Source organism: Mchenga conophoros, linkage group LG7, assembly GCF_057382185.1.
Source record: "Mchenga conophoros isolate Kocher_MC1m ecotype Shallow Benthic linkage group LG7, M_conophoros_male_GT1.1, whole genome shotgun sequence".
Lineage (NCBI taxonomy): Eukaryota > Metazoa > Chordata > Actinopteri > Cichliformes > Cichlidae > Mchenga > Mchenga conophoros.
In genome coordinates this window covers 16,943,763-16,960,121 of record NC_140532.1, presented here as the reverse complement: position 1 = coordinate 16,960,121, position 16,359 = coordinate 16,943,763, and the positions used below count along the sequence as shown (strand labels likewise).

General features: G+C 44.7%; 2 protein-coding genes across 3 annotated transcripts; one reads left to right on the top strand and one right to left on the bottom strand.

Moving 5' to 3' along the window:
* The first annotated feature begins 1,226 nt into the window (after positions 1–1,226).
* LOC146569920 (netrin-4-like) lies at positions 1,227–9,904 on the top strand. 2 transcript variants are annotated; one of them, XM_085282602.1, is made up of 10 exons: positions 1,227–1,529; positions 1,657–2,204; positions 3,832–4,104; positions 4,876–5,002; positions 5,218–5,406; positions 6,039–6,246; positions 6,367–6,479; positions 6,627–6,695; positions 7,359–7,532; positions 7,917–9,904. In XM_085282602.1, exons 1-10 carry the CDS (start codon positions 1,418–1,420, stop codon positions 8,057–8,059), a joined length of 1,956 nt encoding a protein of 651 aa, XP_085138728.1. In that variant the 5' UTR covers positions 1,227–1,417; the 3' UTR covers positions 8,060–9,904. The 2 variants fall into 2 exon arrangements, with proteins under 2 accessions (XP_085138728.1, XP_085138729.1); XM_085282603.1 differs by having other exon boundaries at positions 7,359–7,641; positions 7,917–7,951.
* LOC146569919 (methionine aminopeptidase 2-like) lies at positions 9,859–16,328 on the bottom strand. The gene is made up of 11 exons (XM_085282604.1): positions 15,672–16,328; positions 14,846–14,959; positions 14,569–14,631; positions 13,926–14,028; positions 13,456–13,617; positions 13,098–13,279; positions 12,757–12,851; positions 12,039–12,135; positions 11,834–11,937; positions 10,715–10,830; positions 9,859–10,598 (listed from the first exon to the last, which is right to left on the bottom strand). Exons 1-11 carry the CDS (start codon positions 15,814–15,816, stop codon positions 10,346–10,348), a joined length of 1,434 nt encoding a protein of 477 aa, XP_085138730.1. The 5' UTR covers positions 15,817–16,328; the 3' UTR covers positions 9,859–10,345.
* Between the last annotated feature and the right edge of the window lie 31 nt (positions 16,329–16,359).

Here is a 16,359-nt window from a genome sequence, read left to right as displayed (position 1 = left end):
CTATGCAGAACAGCAGTGGGGACAGAGCATCTCCTTGGTAGATCCCGCACTTGATGGTGACTTGTGCTATGGGCTTGGAGTTGGCCTCTAGTGTTGTACGCCACATCCCCATTGAGTTCCTGATGAAGGCTCTTAGGGTCCCATTGATCTTGTACAATTCTAGGCATTCCAGTATTCAGCTGTGGGGCATTGAGTCATAGGCCTTCTTGTAATCAATCCAGGCAGTGCACAGGTTGGTCAGTCTGGTCTTGCAGTCTCGGCTGACTGTTCTGTCTACCAGTAGCTGGTGTTTTGCGCCTCTGGTATTCTTGCCAATTCCTTTCTGTGTCCCGCTCATGTATTGACCCATGTGCCTGTTCATCTTAGCCGATATGATGCCTGACAGGAGCTTCCATGTAGTACTGAGGCAGGTTATTGGTCGGTATATATATATATATATATATATATATATATATATATATATATATATATATATATATATATATATATATATATATATATATATGTATGTGTGTGTGTGTGTGTGTGTGTTTATATGTGCTCAGGACGATAGGGACTTTAACCTAAGTTTTATATTGTGAACTGATGAGGCATTTCAGGACATGACAGGGACACGGAAAAGTAAAATGACGAGTAGTGTAACAGTTTATTTCCTCCAGGGCAAAATAAAGGAATGTGCAATGCATTACTTTTTGGGGGGGCTAACTATCCCAACACTGGACTACACTGACCAGTCAGTGATGTCATGATGGCTACTCCCTTCTTTGATTTACAGTTTATAGTGCCACCTCATACCCTTCCCTTTAGCTACAGCCATGGTGCCCTCTGTCTCATTTTACTTGCTGTGTATTCTCTTTATAGGATAAGCTAATGTGTTTGCACTGAGGATCATTACAACCAACTTCATATTATAAAATTAAAAATGAAAACAAATAGAGCACACAAATAAAAAAAGAAAAGATTATTAGAACTGTGTTGGATGATTATTAGAAGTAAAAATAGAAGCCTGTATATTTCAGTATAATCACCTCGCTTCATCATTTTTTCCAACACTATCATCTTTAAAGCGTTTACGTCATAAGGTCTTCCCGGAATACTTTTGGTGTTTTCAGATTTTAGTGGGAGTGGGAGTGGTCTGGAAAAGACCAGAAGAGGGCGGTGCTAATCTCTTCATATTCCCAAATGTCAATGAAAACTCTCCACAGCAAAGTTGAATCCTGAGGGGTGGAGTGGAAATAATTGAAGAATAATGCGTGCCGAGGATTGGGATGAAGTAGTCCAAGCTAAGCCTGCAGAGGATTTAAACACGACAAAAGGCGGAATTAAACTCAGCATTTCTAAATGTCTGTTGTAGCAGTTTTATAACAGGGAAAGAGGACGTTATTAGCAAATGGGCATCCTTAGATAAAGCACTTGAATGCGCCTTCTTGCCTTGTTTTACCTTATGCAGACTTACAGCGCAGTCAGGATGAGGCTGTGGATTCTGCTGCTCATTTTCCCGGTGAGCGCATCCTCTCCTCTGTTAGCCGGTGAGTATGAACCTGCTTGGTGTTTCTTTTCAGTGTCATTTAAGAAAGTTGTTTAACTGTTGGAAAATGCTAGCTGGATCTCCAATTACTAATATCCCAAAAGTAAACACACACTTTCTCTCCCCAGTAACGTCTAAAGCCAGGGATCACCGCTGCTCTGGACGAGCCTGCAACCCCCGCATGGGCAACTTGGCCCTGGGTAGAGTGCTGAGCACTCGGTCGGTGTGCGGCTTCAACTCCTCGGAGCCCTTCTGCTTCTACAGACAGACCTCCGCCCCCCGCAGCAGCAGGGGGTCTTGCTCGGCGGCAACGTGCAGCCGGTGTAACTCTGCCATCCCCAGCCAGGAGCACCCTCCATCTGCCATGAGCGACTCCTCTTTCCGCCACCCTGACACCTGGTGGCAATCTGCGGAGGGGGTAAAGGAGGAGACGCTCCAGCTGGATCTGGAGACGGAGTTCCTCTTCACCCATTTGATCCTGGTGTTCCGCTCCCCACGCCCTGCTGCCATGGTGCTGGAGCGCTCCCAGGACCGTGGACGCACATGGAAGACCCTCAGATATTTTGCCAGAAACTGCGACGAGACGTTTGGCCTGGTGGAGGGGTCACCAGTTGGCGAGGGTGGGGCAACTTGCACCTCCAAGTATTCAGGAGCTTATCCTTGTAGCAGAGGAGAGGTGAGTGTTGTCCTGAAATCTGAGTTATGTGCTTATGGAGTTATGGAACGTTTCGGATTTACATATCTAATCAAACAAGTCATCTGAAGTCGAATCATTTTGAAATAAGCCTTGAAAAGGGGAGAAGAGTGATGTACTGTAGCTCTGACAGAGATCTGGAGGGCAGATCTGGAGTGTCATTTCTGAGATATGGCAGTGATCACATCAGTGCTGCCAGACATCCCAGCACTTCACAGCAACTGCTTCACCTTTGTGATTTATTTATTGGCACTTTATTAGCTGCTATCACACAAACTACCAACCAAACAGTTGACCAAGCTTTGTAAACTAATCTCCCTCTCATGGGCCGTGCCTTCAAGGCCTCAAGCTGCTGTGATATGCACAGCTACAATATCAGAGTTCATTTTGACACTTTTTTTTTTTACACACACAAGCCATATGCTGCCTTACCACCAGCTATGTTTCATTCACAGATCGACTCTCGCTGGACAGAGTAAAGATTTGTTTTGCTCTAAATTTGCCTAAGAACATGTTGGGAGGTTCTGGTTGGATAACACAATGAATATGGCTGATCTCATAATTGCAGTGCATTTGCCTGAAGTGTGTGTGTTGCCAGTATGTGAGCTCTGCTTCTCATCCTTTATAATTAGCGTCCCTTCTTCTGCTAACACTCAAAGAAGCCCTGAAATGTTAATTGTTGAAATGAATATTTAGAGTCAACCTTGTTTTTTGTTGTTGTTTGTTTTTGGTAAAGAGATGAAGTAAAACGTGCTCCTTATAAATCAGCCTTTTCAGATTGCACATCAGATTCTGTATATTTACCAAGTGCGTGGTGCCACAGTGTTGCACAACCATTCTGACACAGCAACAAGTCTCTCTCATGCTCATGACTTGTACAAACCTTAGCAAAGTAATCACTCCCTCATTTTCAGCTTCATATTTCTATTCTTGAGGTTCTCTAGAGTTCTCATTGTCTCATGCTGGGCCTCGGTGCGAGCTCTCAGTTTGTTTGCTGTCCTTTAGTTCCACTCCCTCAAATGGTTTCTGCAAGCGTGCCCCTTGCAAACAGACGGTTTAAACAGCAGGTGACTGTGTGGGTTTTGAAGGAAAAGTGACAAAATTCAAGTATGCTTCCAGAAAAACATATAATTCACTTCCAGTTGGATCAACATGTTTAAAAATAATCTATATGGGCTGGAAAGGAAAGGCCATTTGGAGAGGATATTGTAGTATATAGTGTATTTTATACACAGACTTGGTCCATAGATATTAAAAGTGAATGTTTTGAGCCTGTGATAACTTCCTTCTCCTCTGTGTGACTCACAGTTTTCATCCCTGTTCTTAGAATTCAGAGGCGGGCTGAGATTATTCGTCTAAACAATCAACATTTAACAAAATGTAACGAGGGAGAAGAAGAACCATACACTGATGTTCACATTTAAGCTACTCATGTATTGCTGTAACAGCAGCTGTAGCACAAGCGTGTGAGGAAATCCAGGCTGGTGCCTGCTTTTACAAACTTAATTTATGTTTGGTCATGATCCGTCAGTGCATCTAAGATTGTTTTTTTAATACTTGTTAGAGAGGTTTTTGGAGGTTTTCACATGTGCTGCCCTTCATCCTCCAGGTGATCTACCGAGCCTTGTCACCCTGGCACTCAGTGGATCCCTATGGCCCGGCTGCTCAGGACCAGCTCATGGTCACCAACCTGAGAGTCCGTCTGCTGCAGATTCAGCCGTGCCCCTGCCAGGCCAAGCATCCTGGTGCCTCTGCCCTCCCCACGGATCATTACGCCATCTATGATTTTATAGTCAAAGGCAGCTGCCTTTGCAATGGACACGCCGACCACTGCGAACCGGCCCGTGCCCACCTTTCTGGCACACAGAACATCAGCAACATGGTGAGCACTCATTGAGCTTGAGTTTGTGAAACGGTTTGCAGGTACATGACAACCCACTAACAAAAATGCCCCGTTGTGAGAATGTACTCAAATGTTGTGTCACGTTGAAATCTGCTGATGCCCCCAGTTTGTCTCGAGGTTTGTGATGTGGTTTGGGTTTGGGGTTTTGTTCCCACCACTCCCTCGTTACCCAGCTGTGTGCTGGTATGTGCTGCTGAAGTGGAGGGCTGCAGTGAAGACTGAATATTAAGCCACAGCTTTACCTACCATTACAGGGATTTAAGGGGGTGGAAACCTTAATTATGGTATTCGGCCTAATACTTTAACAGCCCATAGTCTCAGTCATGTTATTCTCTTAACTGTAAGTGGAGAATAGAAACAATAGTTTATTGCCAACACAGCCTAAGAGGTGTAGACATGTTGCACAGTGTGTAAACACTGTCAGCGTGCATTTAGATGCCACTATGTTGCGATACTTAAGAAGGAGGTTGGTTATAAGTACATTAGGTGCTTATTACAATGTGCATGGTTGTTTATGTGCAGCATCAATTTTAGAAAATGGATCAACAATGACTCCAAAATACACATTTATTTAAAATGGCTATTATTGTGTATAATTAACTATAAACAGCTAAATTAACAATTTCAAATTGGTCACATGACACATGAAGTCATAACTGATCTCTAAGCGATGTTCCTTTAGTGCATGCAGATACAATAAAACGCTCAATAACTGTTAAATTCTCACTGTCTGGTGCGTTTGTCCGGCAGGTCCACGGCAAGTGTGCCTGCAGACATAACACGGCCGGCGAGCACTGCGAGCGCTGCGCACCTCTCTACAACGATCAACCCTGGCAGGCCGCCAACGGCATCACGGGGACGGCGCACGAGTGTCAGAGTGAGTGATGGGGCGAGAGAGTGAGATGCATCGTAGGACACGCGGCTCGTTGGCTTATCGGGAAAATTAATTTAGCGTCATAAATCACACGCACACCTTTTAGATGCTGATGCACCGCTTAAAGAGTGTCACTGGGGTTCAAAGTTGAGAGGTGAGCTGATTAAAGCGTCACACTTGAATGTTTCTTTTCTTTTCCCACGCTCGTCTGAACAAAGAGTGCAAGTGTAACAGCCACGCCAGGAGCTGTCACTTCAGTCGAGGGCTGTGGCTCGCAACGGGGCGACGGCGTGGCGGGGTGTGCGACGACTGCCGCCACAACACGGAGGGCCGTCACTGCCAGAGCTGTAAGAAGGGCTTTTACAGAGATCCCAGCCGACCAAAAATGGCACCTGACTCCTGCAAAGGTAAGACCCCACAGTGTGTCTTTGTTTTTTGGCCTTAAACCAAAACTTTAAACTCTATTTGGAGCAACGCCAGCTGAAAAGTCCAACTAAGAGTTGCAGAATTTGCTATTTGGAGGGTTTTGATTTTTCTTTTTTACCCTCTGGATTAAAGCACATTGATCTCCTTGATAAGGGGATTTTGCTCCAGCACCTTCCTAAGTCACTGATGAGACACAAAGCAGACTTCCAGCCCGCTCCTTAACAGGAGTCTCTGTAATTCTTGCTTAAGTTGCATTCGAGGTTTCAGAGTGTGGCTGTAATTGCAAACAGTGGAGGAATGTCTCCACGTTTTTCCCCATTGTTGCCCTTCCATCCTTCCAAGCATTCTGCAACATTCTTTCTTACACAAACTAGAAATGAAAAAAAAAAATCAATCTGTCATGTCAACGAGCCTTCAGACAGCGAGCCGAGGGAGTCCTTCACTGTTTGTTTTTGCTGCATCTGCTCAAAGCACACTGACTACATAACATACTTCCGACTTGTCGCTTGTAACGAGTGCAATGATAAAATACAGCTGATGTGGAAGTTCAGAAGTGTTTGCTACAGAGATGTTAACACGCAGTTCTCTTGTTCTGTCACTCTCTCCTGCACAGCCTGTTCTTGCCACCCTGTCGGCTCAGTCCACTCAGGTGGCAGCACTCTCTGCAACCCTAACACCGGGGAGTGCACTTGTAAGCCCGGTGTCGGAGGCTCCTACTGTGACAGCTGCATGACGGGATACTGGGGGCTTAATGAATACGGCTGCCGTCCGTGTGACTGCACGGGGGACTGTGACCCCTACACTGGTGACTGCATTTCTGGGTAAGAGCCAAGACTCAACCATATGTATTAATGGAAATAAATCAGGTGATTTATGCTGGGGAGTTTGAGAGCATACTGGGTTATTAACTGGCTCTGACTGGTTTTACCTCTGCGGCACAGCTCAGATGTGGAGGTCTTCTATACAGCCAGTGGCCACATGGGACACAGCAGCAAATATAGTGAGACGGCACTCTTTAGGGTAGAGGAGCTTTTCTCTGCACTGCACCACTCCGGTGAGTCACAGGTCACATCACGCCAAACACTCTGCGTGCTCATCGGCCCACATAGATGCAAATAAGGCTGCTTTCATCTAACAATCTATACTTCACGGTGAAATTATGTGTATTAATCTTGTTATCTGTTTGACTTTCATTTTCCAGAGAAATGTGAATGCATAGAGGTAACCCTTGGCAACCCTAAACTCTTCTGTGCTGCAGAGTTTGACTATGGTAAAAAAAAATGTTTACATTTATTGTAAACCTGTGAGAGTCAATCTTAACAATCTGAATGATTTATAATGAAATGCTTGATGTCTTGAGGCCAGGATAGGGTTAGGGTCTCATATTTTAAATCATTTTTGCACATGACCTGTGGACAGTGTCAAGATAATCAGGTCCTGTCTCACAGGGAGCACACAACAGGACAAAGTCCGCTTCAGACGTGCTCTCCTGACTTGAAGTGATCAGTTTGGGTTAGGTGAGGCTGCTACCTGGAAAGAATGTGCAGAAGGCAGGACATATGACACCCGATGGCTCAGGGGGGAATTCACTAGATAATTACCTTCACCTTTGATGCAAGACACCATGCAAATCAGTAAAATTGGACATCGTGTGGACTTTGTCTACGGAGCTAGCAGGTTAAACATTTCATGCTTATGTCACATCTGACTGACCACAGGTACCACCCCATATCTTAAATTACATGCCTTAAAAAGAACATATTTTCATAAATGTGAGGAAATGTTCCTTCAGAGCCAAAAAACACATTAGAAAATTCTAATTAGAGTCTTATTAGTACTACTATTAGTCAACGCTTATATTCTAAACGATTAGAATGTTTCTCACATGGTTATTATTTGTTTACTTCTTTTGGTTGTTTTCTTGCCTTGGCAGTACTGGTGGCAAAGGTGATGTCAGCCCACGACAAAGGCTCTCACGCAGAGGTGAAGGTCAAGGTCAAGAAGGTGTTGTATCAGAACCCTCAGATGAAGATCCAGAGGGGAAGTGTTACCCTTTACCCAGAGTCCTGGACCACCCACGGCTGTACCTGCCCCATCCTCAACCCAGGTCAGCTGCAGCCGGCTCCAATGAGAAACTTTATTGCTCACGATGCAGAAGTGTATAATTAGTCGACTCTTGAGTGAAAGATCCCTGTCGCCTCTCACAGAGGCTTTGAGTGAGTGCCAACATCCAAGCATTACTCATTTAAATTGGACATTTACAACTAAAAGATTAGACACACTTCTCTGTTATGAGACTATTTCACGTCTAACACTCCACAATAATCGCTTCTGCTAAGCTAGCCAGGGAAGCGCGGTAATTAACTTGTTATAGCTAAATGATGTACATTTCCATAGTCATTTTTTTTCTCTTTTTTCTTCACCCTGCTGTAGTGGCATTCTCAGCAGATCTGAAATACATTATTGCTTTTTTTCCCCTTCTCCAATATAGGATCTGAGTATGTGGTGGCTGGTCATGAAGACTGGAAGAAAGGCCGACTTATTGTTAACACCAAGAGCTTTGTTAAACCTTGGAAGGCAAGCCTCGGACGCAAACTCCTCCACATCCTCAGAAAACACTGCGGCCACTGGTAGGGAACCGCCGAGAAGTGCAGTGGACGCAGCTGGCAGCAGGACTGTCTGAATTAGGCCTCACTTGGACATGAAAGTGAAACCGCTGCCTATTTCTTTTTCTTTTTTTCCACGGTCCATGGTCTCAGAACAAAAGGGGGAAAAAGCTATAGGACTGAGGTTGTGAACCTGTGATAAAAATAAGCATGTGAGAGCAGATACCTTCCAGACTACAGTCACTGTAGGATCAAAGAGAACAAAGCAGACCGTAAAAACCTTCATCCGCACAAAGCTGTCTGAATTGTATTCCTGTTATGCTGTGCCTCAGCTCATAAAACTTTCAAGATTATTTATAAAGCAGCAAGAAGTGCATATTAAATAGTCAATTATACTTCATTTCCTGGCTCGATTTCCTCGCTGTTGGAGCTCACGAGCCAAAAAACAGTCGCGTCCTGCTGTATCCACTTTATGGAAGACTGTTTACTTTGAAATTTCGCAAAGGCACAGACTGAATGATCCGTGTCGTCACACAGATATTGCCGATAAATCATGAACGAGTAAACATCAGGCAGCGTGTGTGGAAGAGTACATATGCTAGATGTCCTTGGTGGTGAGTCTGGGACTGTGCAAGTCAGAACAAGTAACTCCGGGATGAAGGGAGAGGATGAAAAAACATTAAAGGAATCAGACGGCTTAAATCTGAGCAGCTCCACTTTACTCTGGGCCACTCGCCCCCCTGCTGACTGATGAGAACAAAACCCTCTCTGCATACAACAGGCTAAAACACTTGGGATTTGTTTGCTCTTATAGCCAGCTCGCTACGAAAGGATTTCACCTTCTTTGGAAGACCTGCTTCCACATGAGGAGGATTCGCTTGACAAGACCTCCCTTAAGTCAGCCCTGCAGGAAGCGGTGCGTGTTTGGGTGTTGCAAATGCTCTCTGAACATATGCTTCTCTTTTTGGCCTGTGACTCCTGCTGCCTCAAAATAAATATGTATTAAAAGCCGGGGTATTAATGGACATCACAGTGTATCAGATCCGGAGTCCACAAGCCACTTTAGAGCCAGCCCCCGGTTAAGAATAGGCCTGGTCTGCTGTCTCCAAGGAGAAAGGACAAACTGTATGAGGGGACATGATGCATTCCTCAGCCATAGCATCACCACCCATGCCCTTGTCTGAAAGACTTTGCCAAAATAAGAGAAATGGGCTGGAAATTTTCTTTTAGAGGACAAGGTGGTGATTTTTTTTTATTTTTTAGGGTGAATGAATGTGCTCTGTCGTCATCGTGATGCTTGCAACGCTGTTTCTGTGTCCTGTCCGTTCTGTTTCATCTAAACTGCATAAACTAAACATCAGTGTGCTCATTCTTAATGCTTCTGGGAAAAATCGGTTTCATTCCTCGGTCACATTATGCAGAAGCACCAGGCTATGAATAAACAGCCTGATGTGCCTTACTGCATCATCTTCACCAGCAGAGGTGGCTGACTGATATTTAACCCATGTTTGAGTACCGCCCTCCGTTGGTTAAAAGAGAGAAATACACATGTACGTGGTTAAAGTTTGACATCATTTGACATTTTTGCTTACTAGCTAAGAAAAGAGGGAGCAATATAAGTGGAAACAATAAACATTCACTGTTGTAATGTTTATTTTTGGTCAAACTCTTTCTTAAGACGGAGGTTTTTCCTCAGGTTTCAGCACTGCAGCACAGCCTGCATTAGGTATTGGAGTAGTCTTCCTAATAAACTGTAAAACTGCTGTGTATCGGTGATGTCTCTAGAGCTGCCAGAGAGCTCCATGAACTTGAATGCAGCATTGGATGCAAGATTTATAACAATTTATTTCTTATAAAACTGCCTCAAATTAAAATAAAGCAAAGAAATGTAGAAGTATAAATATTTGATAGCGGTTCCGTTTTCCTCACATGAGCTTAACAAGGCAATAAAGCACAGCATGTTCAGGCAAGGTGCGAGCACCTAAACCTCCTTTTTTTTGCATGATTCTTTTGCATAAATCTCTTTTGCATATTACCTAAAAGCAGCACATCAAAAAAAAGCTAAAATGACAACGCTGAATCAGTTAAAGATATGCCCTTTTTACTATTGGCTTGATCCTTTGGAGAGAGAGAAAGAAATGAAACAAAACTATCTCAGCTAACTTCATGAGAGTCTTTTTTTTTTTTTTTTTGCTAAAACAATTATCTAAAGGTATTCAAGCACTGGAAATTTAGGTCAGAGAAATATTGCATATTTGCTGTCAGTCTGAAGAAGTCTGTCGTCTCCTGGTTCGTTGTGGATTTTGGCGCATGCTTAGTAGTCGTCGCCCCGGCTCACCACCTCTTTGCATGTGGGCCTGAGTAGGATGGTGTGCTCATACTGGGCGGTGTAGCTGCCCTTGATGTCGCAGAGAGGTGGGTACGGGTCTATGATGCCAAGGTCGCACAGATTCTTCAACGCCATGAGGTACTTGCTCTCTCCCAGGCGGTCCAGCCAGCGGCGGCAGAATGCCAGAGTGCCAAAATTCTCATTGATCACGTTCAGCAGATGTTTAGCCCTCGGAAGTCTGCGGTGTTGGTGGCGACACGGAAAGAGAGGTGAGAGAAACGTGACAAACTGGAGATTGAAGAAAGCCACCGTATAAAAACATAAAGCACGAGGCGATGAGGTGAAAACAGAAACCTTATTGGCACGTGTCCCACGTTGAAGTTTTTCATGTAATGCGAGCACTCCATGTCATCGTGGACAGCACCTCTTCCAGTGCTGCCAAATGTCTCGATGGCATAAGCTTCACCTTCCTGAGAAGCAGCAAAAGAAGCAAAAAGAGACGAGGACTTTAAAGTGCAGAAATGAAAGACTGTTAGAGCAGGGCAGGTGTCATTGAGCACTCATAGGACAAAAGCACTTTAGAGGGAGGAGGGGAGGCTGAGAGCAAATTTAACAAAAACCTCAAGTTGTCAGCCGATGACATATTCGTGTGGAGTCTATTAAAGGGCGGTAGTGCTCTTTTCAGCTGTTGATTGGTCGGATCTCACTGGACTTTGCTTCTCTATCAGCACGTGACTGCTGTCGGAGTCCCCCGTGGTACGAGCTGATAGCACTGAGACGCCCTTTCTCGCTGCACCGATAATCAGTCAAAGTGCTAGCAGTCCCCGTGGCACACCCAGCTGCCACTCTCTGATCACAAAGAGGGTAATTGCCCTTTTACACCAACACACTTTAGCTAAAAATACAATACACAAAGCTGCCACATCAGCATCAACCCCTCCTCAACTCTCCTGGAACCATCAGGTGAAAGGCTTGACGCAGCAACTTCCCAATTAAAATGCCCACTTCTGTCCAAGATAAAACCCCAGCCATGCACCACAGCTGTGCAGCCAGGCACAGGCTCACTTTAGTTCCCTGCATAATGCGAAGCCGTCTTTCTCCTTGGCCCCGTTAATGAACTCTTGATGCCCACGATTGAAACGAGTGGCTGGTGTGCTAACACGTGTTGCAACTCGATGGGGCCGCTAATTCCATTAAAAAGTGTAATTAGGGTGCTTAGGAGGGTGACCGAGAAGCTGTTAAAGCGGCGAATTGGAACATTTCTCCAGACCCCGTCGTAACCCTAACCAGCCACATGTTCGTCCAGTTGCACTTAAGAATTAAAAAGGGTCCATTTGCATTCACGCAAGGTCAGTCAGGTGGAAAAGGTTTAATTTCAAACGCTTTAGTAAAAAAAAAAAAGAGGTCTGCAGTTTTTTAATTTGGGCCCCACAGTCTAATCCACGTGTAATCTGTGGTAAATGGTGTACAAACCTCCATCCTTGTGGCTTCTCCACCTTTTACGATAGGGACCGTCTTCCCTGAGTGTATCCTGTATTGTCCAATAGAGTGGCCGTTGAGATTCCTTACCGGCTTCACTGTCAAGAGAGCGGCACACAGAGGGTTTCATAAACAGGAAGCAGCTCTAAGCCTTGTTCGTGATTAAAAAGGATGAAGCATGGCATCATTTTTATTTTACCTTGATATGTTTTCCCATCTATCTCCACTTCATAAGACTCCATCACCTCCTGAATGGTCTCGCCAACATCGCACAGGCGCACATCAATTCCGGCGAACTGGGACAGATCAGAGTTTGCACACACACGTCAGTAAATAACACGCCATCCATCGCACACTGAAGGTCTGGAGAGTAAGAATCACATCCCACTTCTTTTTTTTTCTGATTTTTGAGGGGGAACTAACTCTGAATAAGTGAATCGTATACTGACAGCCTTTAATATATCCAGTCTGAGCATCATCAGGTAACATCAGGTACCAAAGTAGTCACATTTAAGTGAGACATCATCTTTTTCCAGCCACATGTTTAATAAAAAAATATAAATTATTGTTTTTTTTGCGTTATGCGCTGTTCAGTTGCTGTATATCCATGCATTTCTATTTTACACTTGATTGCTTTTATGCTTTCTCACTATAAGATTACATCAGATTTTAACCGTGTGTCCCCTGCAGCTGGCAGGAATTCAACAGCGTGCACATTTTATGTCACCCTGAATTATTACACGCCACTGTACGTTATGATTTGTGCCGTTATTTCAGAGTTATCGTCACCCGTTATCACAGTTGCATTTCAGACTAGATATGAATTATAACCTAAACTGTGATCTGGTTTGATGATTCTCGTTTTTTTTCATAAGTCTTTGTGTAAGCACGGTGCATGGGAGGACGGGCCCTATTACCCTGATGCCAGTGTTGGTTGCGTCTCTCACAGCCTCCAGCAGTCGGTCGTACTTTGGATTGAAAGTGACGGTGAAGGCACAGTCTATTATTCGACCTGAAAATACCAAACAGTTTGGTTAGTGCCGGCAGCGGCTAATTATTTTCATTTTTTTACACTTTTTTTTTTTGCAGAAACATTCAGCATGTATTCATCCAGAAAAAGAGGACGTTAATTAACTTATGAGAACAGTTTATTCCAGGCGGCCAGAATCATAAGGCAATCATCACTCCACCGTGCCAAATGGGGAATGGGAGACCGTAACTTGAAAAAGCACTTAAAAAGTTATTAGCGAGCTCTCACCGTTGATGTGCGTTCCAAAGTCAATTTTGCAGACGTCGTCGTAGCGCAGCACAGTCGGGTCTCCGGCGTTTGGGGTGTAGTGGGCTGCGCAGTGGTTGATGGAGCAGCCTGTGGGGAAAGCCAGGCCCGCCTTTAACCCATCTTCTTTGATGAGCCGCCTGGAGCAGTCTTCCAGCTTCTCACTGACAGAAGCAGAAAGAAACACAAAGAGGCAGCAGATGTTAGAGAGAAGCCAGGTAAAACATTCAGAGGAGAAAAGGTGGGAGCAGATCCTCCCTTTCTTTCAAGGTCTTAATCACATTCTCATCTTCTCAGACCATATCAATAACTCTCAAAGAAAAATCAGCGTGTTTCTCACCAGATCTCTATCATGGTCATCCCTGGTTTGATCCAGCTCATGACATACGCACGGACCTGCCGGTGTGCCTCGGCCGCCTGCCTGAAATCATTCCACATTTCCTCGTTAGCCCTGTCCAGGGCCCGCTTCTCCTCGCTGGTGGTCCGCCACGCTGCGCTGCGCCTGGGGGTGGGTGCAGGGGAGCACCACGGAGAGGAGGCACTCATTATTTTCTCATTATACAAATGTTTGTAATGAGGCTATGACACATGCTCCCTGAAAAAAACACTGCACAGGTGAAAACAGTGCTGATATTTTTAACTGCAGCAAAACATACTAAAAAAAAAAGAGAATGGATTTACATCTTTACTGGAAACACGATCAATTAGTATATTATAGCCTGTATGGATAGGCGGAAAGTGGGACCTAAGTTAAATGTAGGAATGCCACACAACGGAAGACGGAAGGAACAACGTAGAGGTCACACACACCCGTCTTTTGATGGGGGATATTCACACTCCTCTCCCTTTGGAAAGTCTCCGTTGGGATACAGCTCACAAATAGGGACTGAGGGAGGGTCAGTCTGTCCCTTCACTGTGGCCCAGATACAGAAAAGGCGGAGCAGAGGAAAAAGCAGCAGGAGAGGGGAAATAAAACACGTTAAGAAGTTATGAGCCCTTGTGCTCATGACATTGATATTTTGACTTTAAGAGAACAATGCCTGGCATTCTGGTACAGAAAGAGAATTACAGTGCTGGGGAAGTCATTCATATCGTCCTGTCTGAACAACATGCAGTTTTGTCCGACTGCATGTTGCAATACTGACGACTAATGACATGGATTTAAAAAAGACAAACTGCTGTTGTGCTCTGTTTGCAATCATCTGGTGTTCCAAAGCGCTTTCAACGCAGTGACGTCTGTTTTCGAATACACGCCGATGCTCATACACAACCGCAAAGATTTTACTGAACGATCTTTCAATGCTATCAACAAATGCTACATATCTACTTAATATCTTAAGTATGCGTGTGTTTGCTTTTTAAATGAACAAACAATAAGAAAAATCCTCTTGCTGAGTGAAGAATTTAAATTCTTGGTGCATTTTGGTGCGCTACGGGAAAAAAAATAGCTTACATCCTTTCTTCTTCTTCTTCTTCCTCTTCTTTTTTCCAGCTGAGTTCTCTCCCTCGTCCCCATCTGTTGAAAGCATCATTAGTTTCAATACAGTTTGCAAAGTGAGAAATATCGACAGGCGTTTGGGCACAATTCCCGGAGTGCTACTGAAAATCAAATATCACATTGCAGATATGATCAGCTGAATTTCACAGTGCACTTTCTGGGACTTGAAGTCCAGCAGCATGACCGCTGCAGACAATGATGCTGATAGTGGGCGGCTGTAATAAGAAGATACCTTCTTCTCCATCCTCGGCCCTTTCTTTGTCCTCCAGCGTTTGCTGTTCCAACTGTTTTGTCACATCACCAACACCTCCGGCGTCTCTATCCCCCTCAGCCTCGCTTGTCCCTGCTGCAAAGTCACACAATGCCGTGCATGCATGTGCAGGTGAACATGCACGTGCATGCACGCACACACACATACACAGAGGGAGTAAATTATCTGTGGTTCAGAGTCCATTCAAGAAAGTGCATCTACCATGATCTGAACTTGGCAGGATGTGTGAATAATTTCTTGCCTTGAGAAGTCAGTATCCTCAAGGGCATATGCAGCTTGCAGCATTATGACATTTAGCCCTTCATAGACAGAGCTGTGAGGACCACGCTTGACTTAGGGCAGCTTCAGCAACTTAACCTTTTGGGATTTTACTGCTGATGAAGCAGTAATGCTGCAACTGGCAACATGTCATCGTATTGCACTACAACTGTGGGTCTATTACATAATTTCACGCAGATTATGTGGAGAATTATAGGATCAAACATATTTAATCTGGGCAAGTTACATTTATTCCCCTCATATCTTCAAGTGACAGCTTCCAATCCATTTTTGACGTTACATTTCATTTTCGGAGTCTGTCCCGTTTCCAGATGAGCGCCCTCAGCTTCAGCAGCAGCCGCTGAGAGTTGGGACATCTGGACAGGAATACCCTCTGACAGGTTGAAAAAGTCTCATGTCCAGTACACTTAATGCTCTGCACAACACCGAGCAGTAAGGGGATTTTTTTTTTTTTTTTTTGCGCTATTTTCTTTAAAAGGATCCTCTAACCGCAAAATGCGCTCCTTACCTGGCGCTGTGGTTCTGCTCCTCTTCTTCTTTCTTCTTTTTTTCTTTACCGATTCCGAGGCGTCCGCTTCTTCTCTTTCCTCGTTCAAGTCATCCCCATTGAGAAGTTGAGGCTCCACTTCAGCCTGGAACTGTAGCTCCGCCATGATCAGCGGCTAAGAGACGAAGTGACGCATAAGCTGCTGGGAGCCTCCAGTGGTCAAAGCAGAAAAGTGTGCTGGAGGGAGCTTCAGCCAATAACGAGCTATTAGACGATCTCTATGCAACAACTTAACCAGAACAGAAGAAGACGATCCTCCTGTGCGCCAAGCAGCAAAAAAAAAAAGAAAAAAGAAAAATAAAGTTTCAATCGTCATCAGATTTTTAGAGTTACATTGTTTGGACTCACAGTTCCTGTGATGCTCAGATGTATGTGACAGTCCTGTCCCGGTGTGTGGCCTTTAAAAGCTGCACTGTGCTGGACTCATCACTTTCTCCGATCGTCCAGCGGCTGAGTTTCAGGTTACCTGGCAGCCCAGCGCACACCTGACTGCTGCAGCTCCTCAGTATCAACCTGCGCGCCCTTTCTTTCTCTTTGTGTGTCCACATTGCCAAACGCTCGACACCTTATCTGTTATTGAGAGTAACGTATTGTTGTTTGCACTGTCACAGATTCAATTTGATGCCCAGAGTCGATCATTAACGTGCGT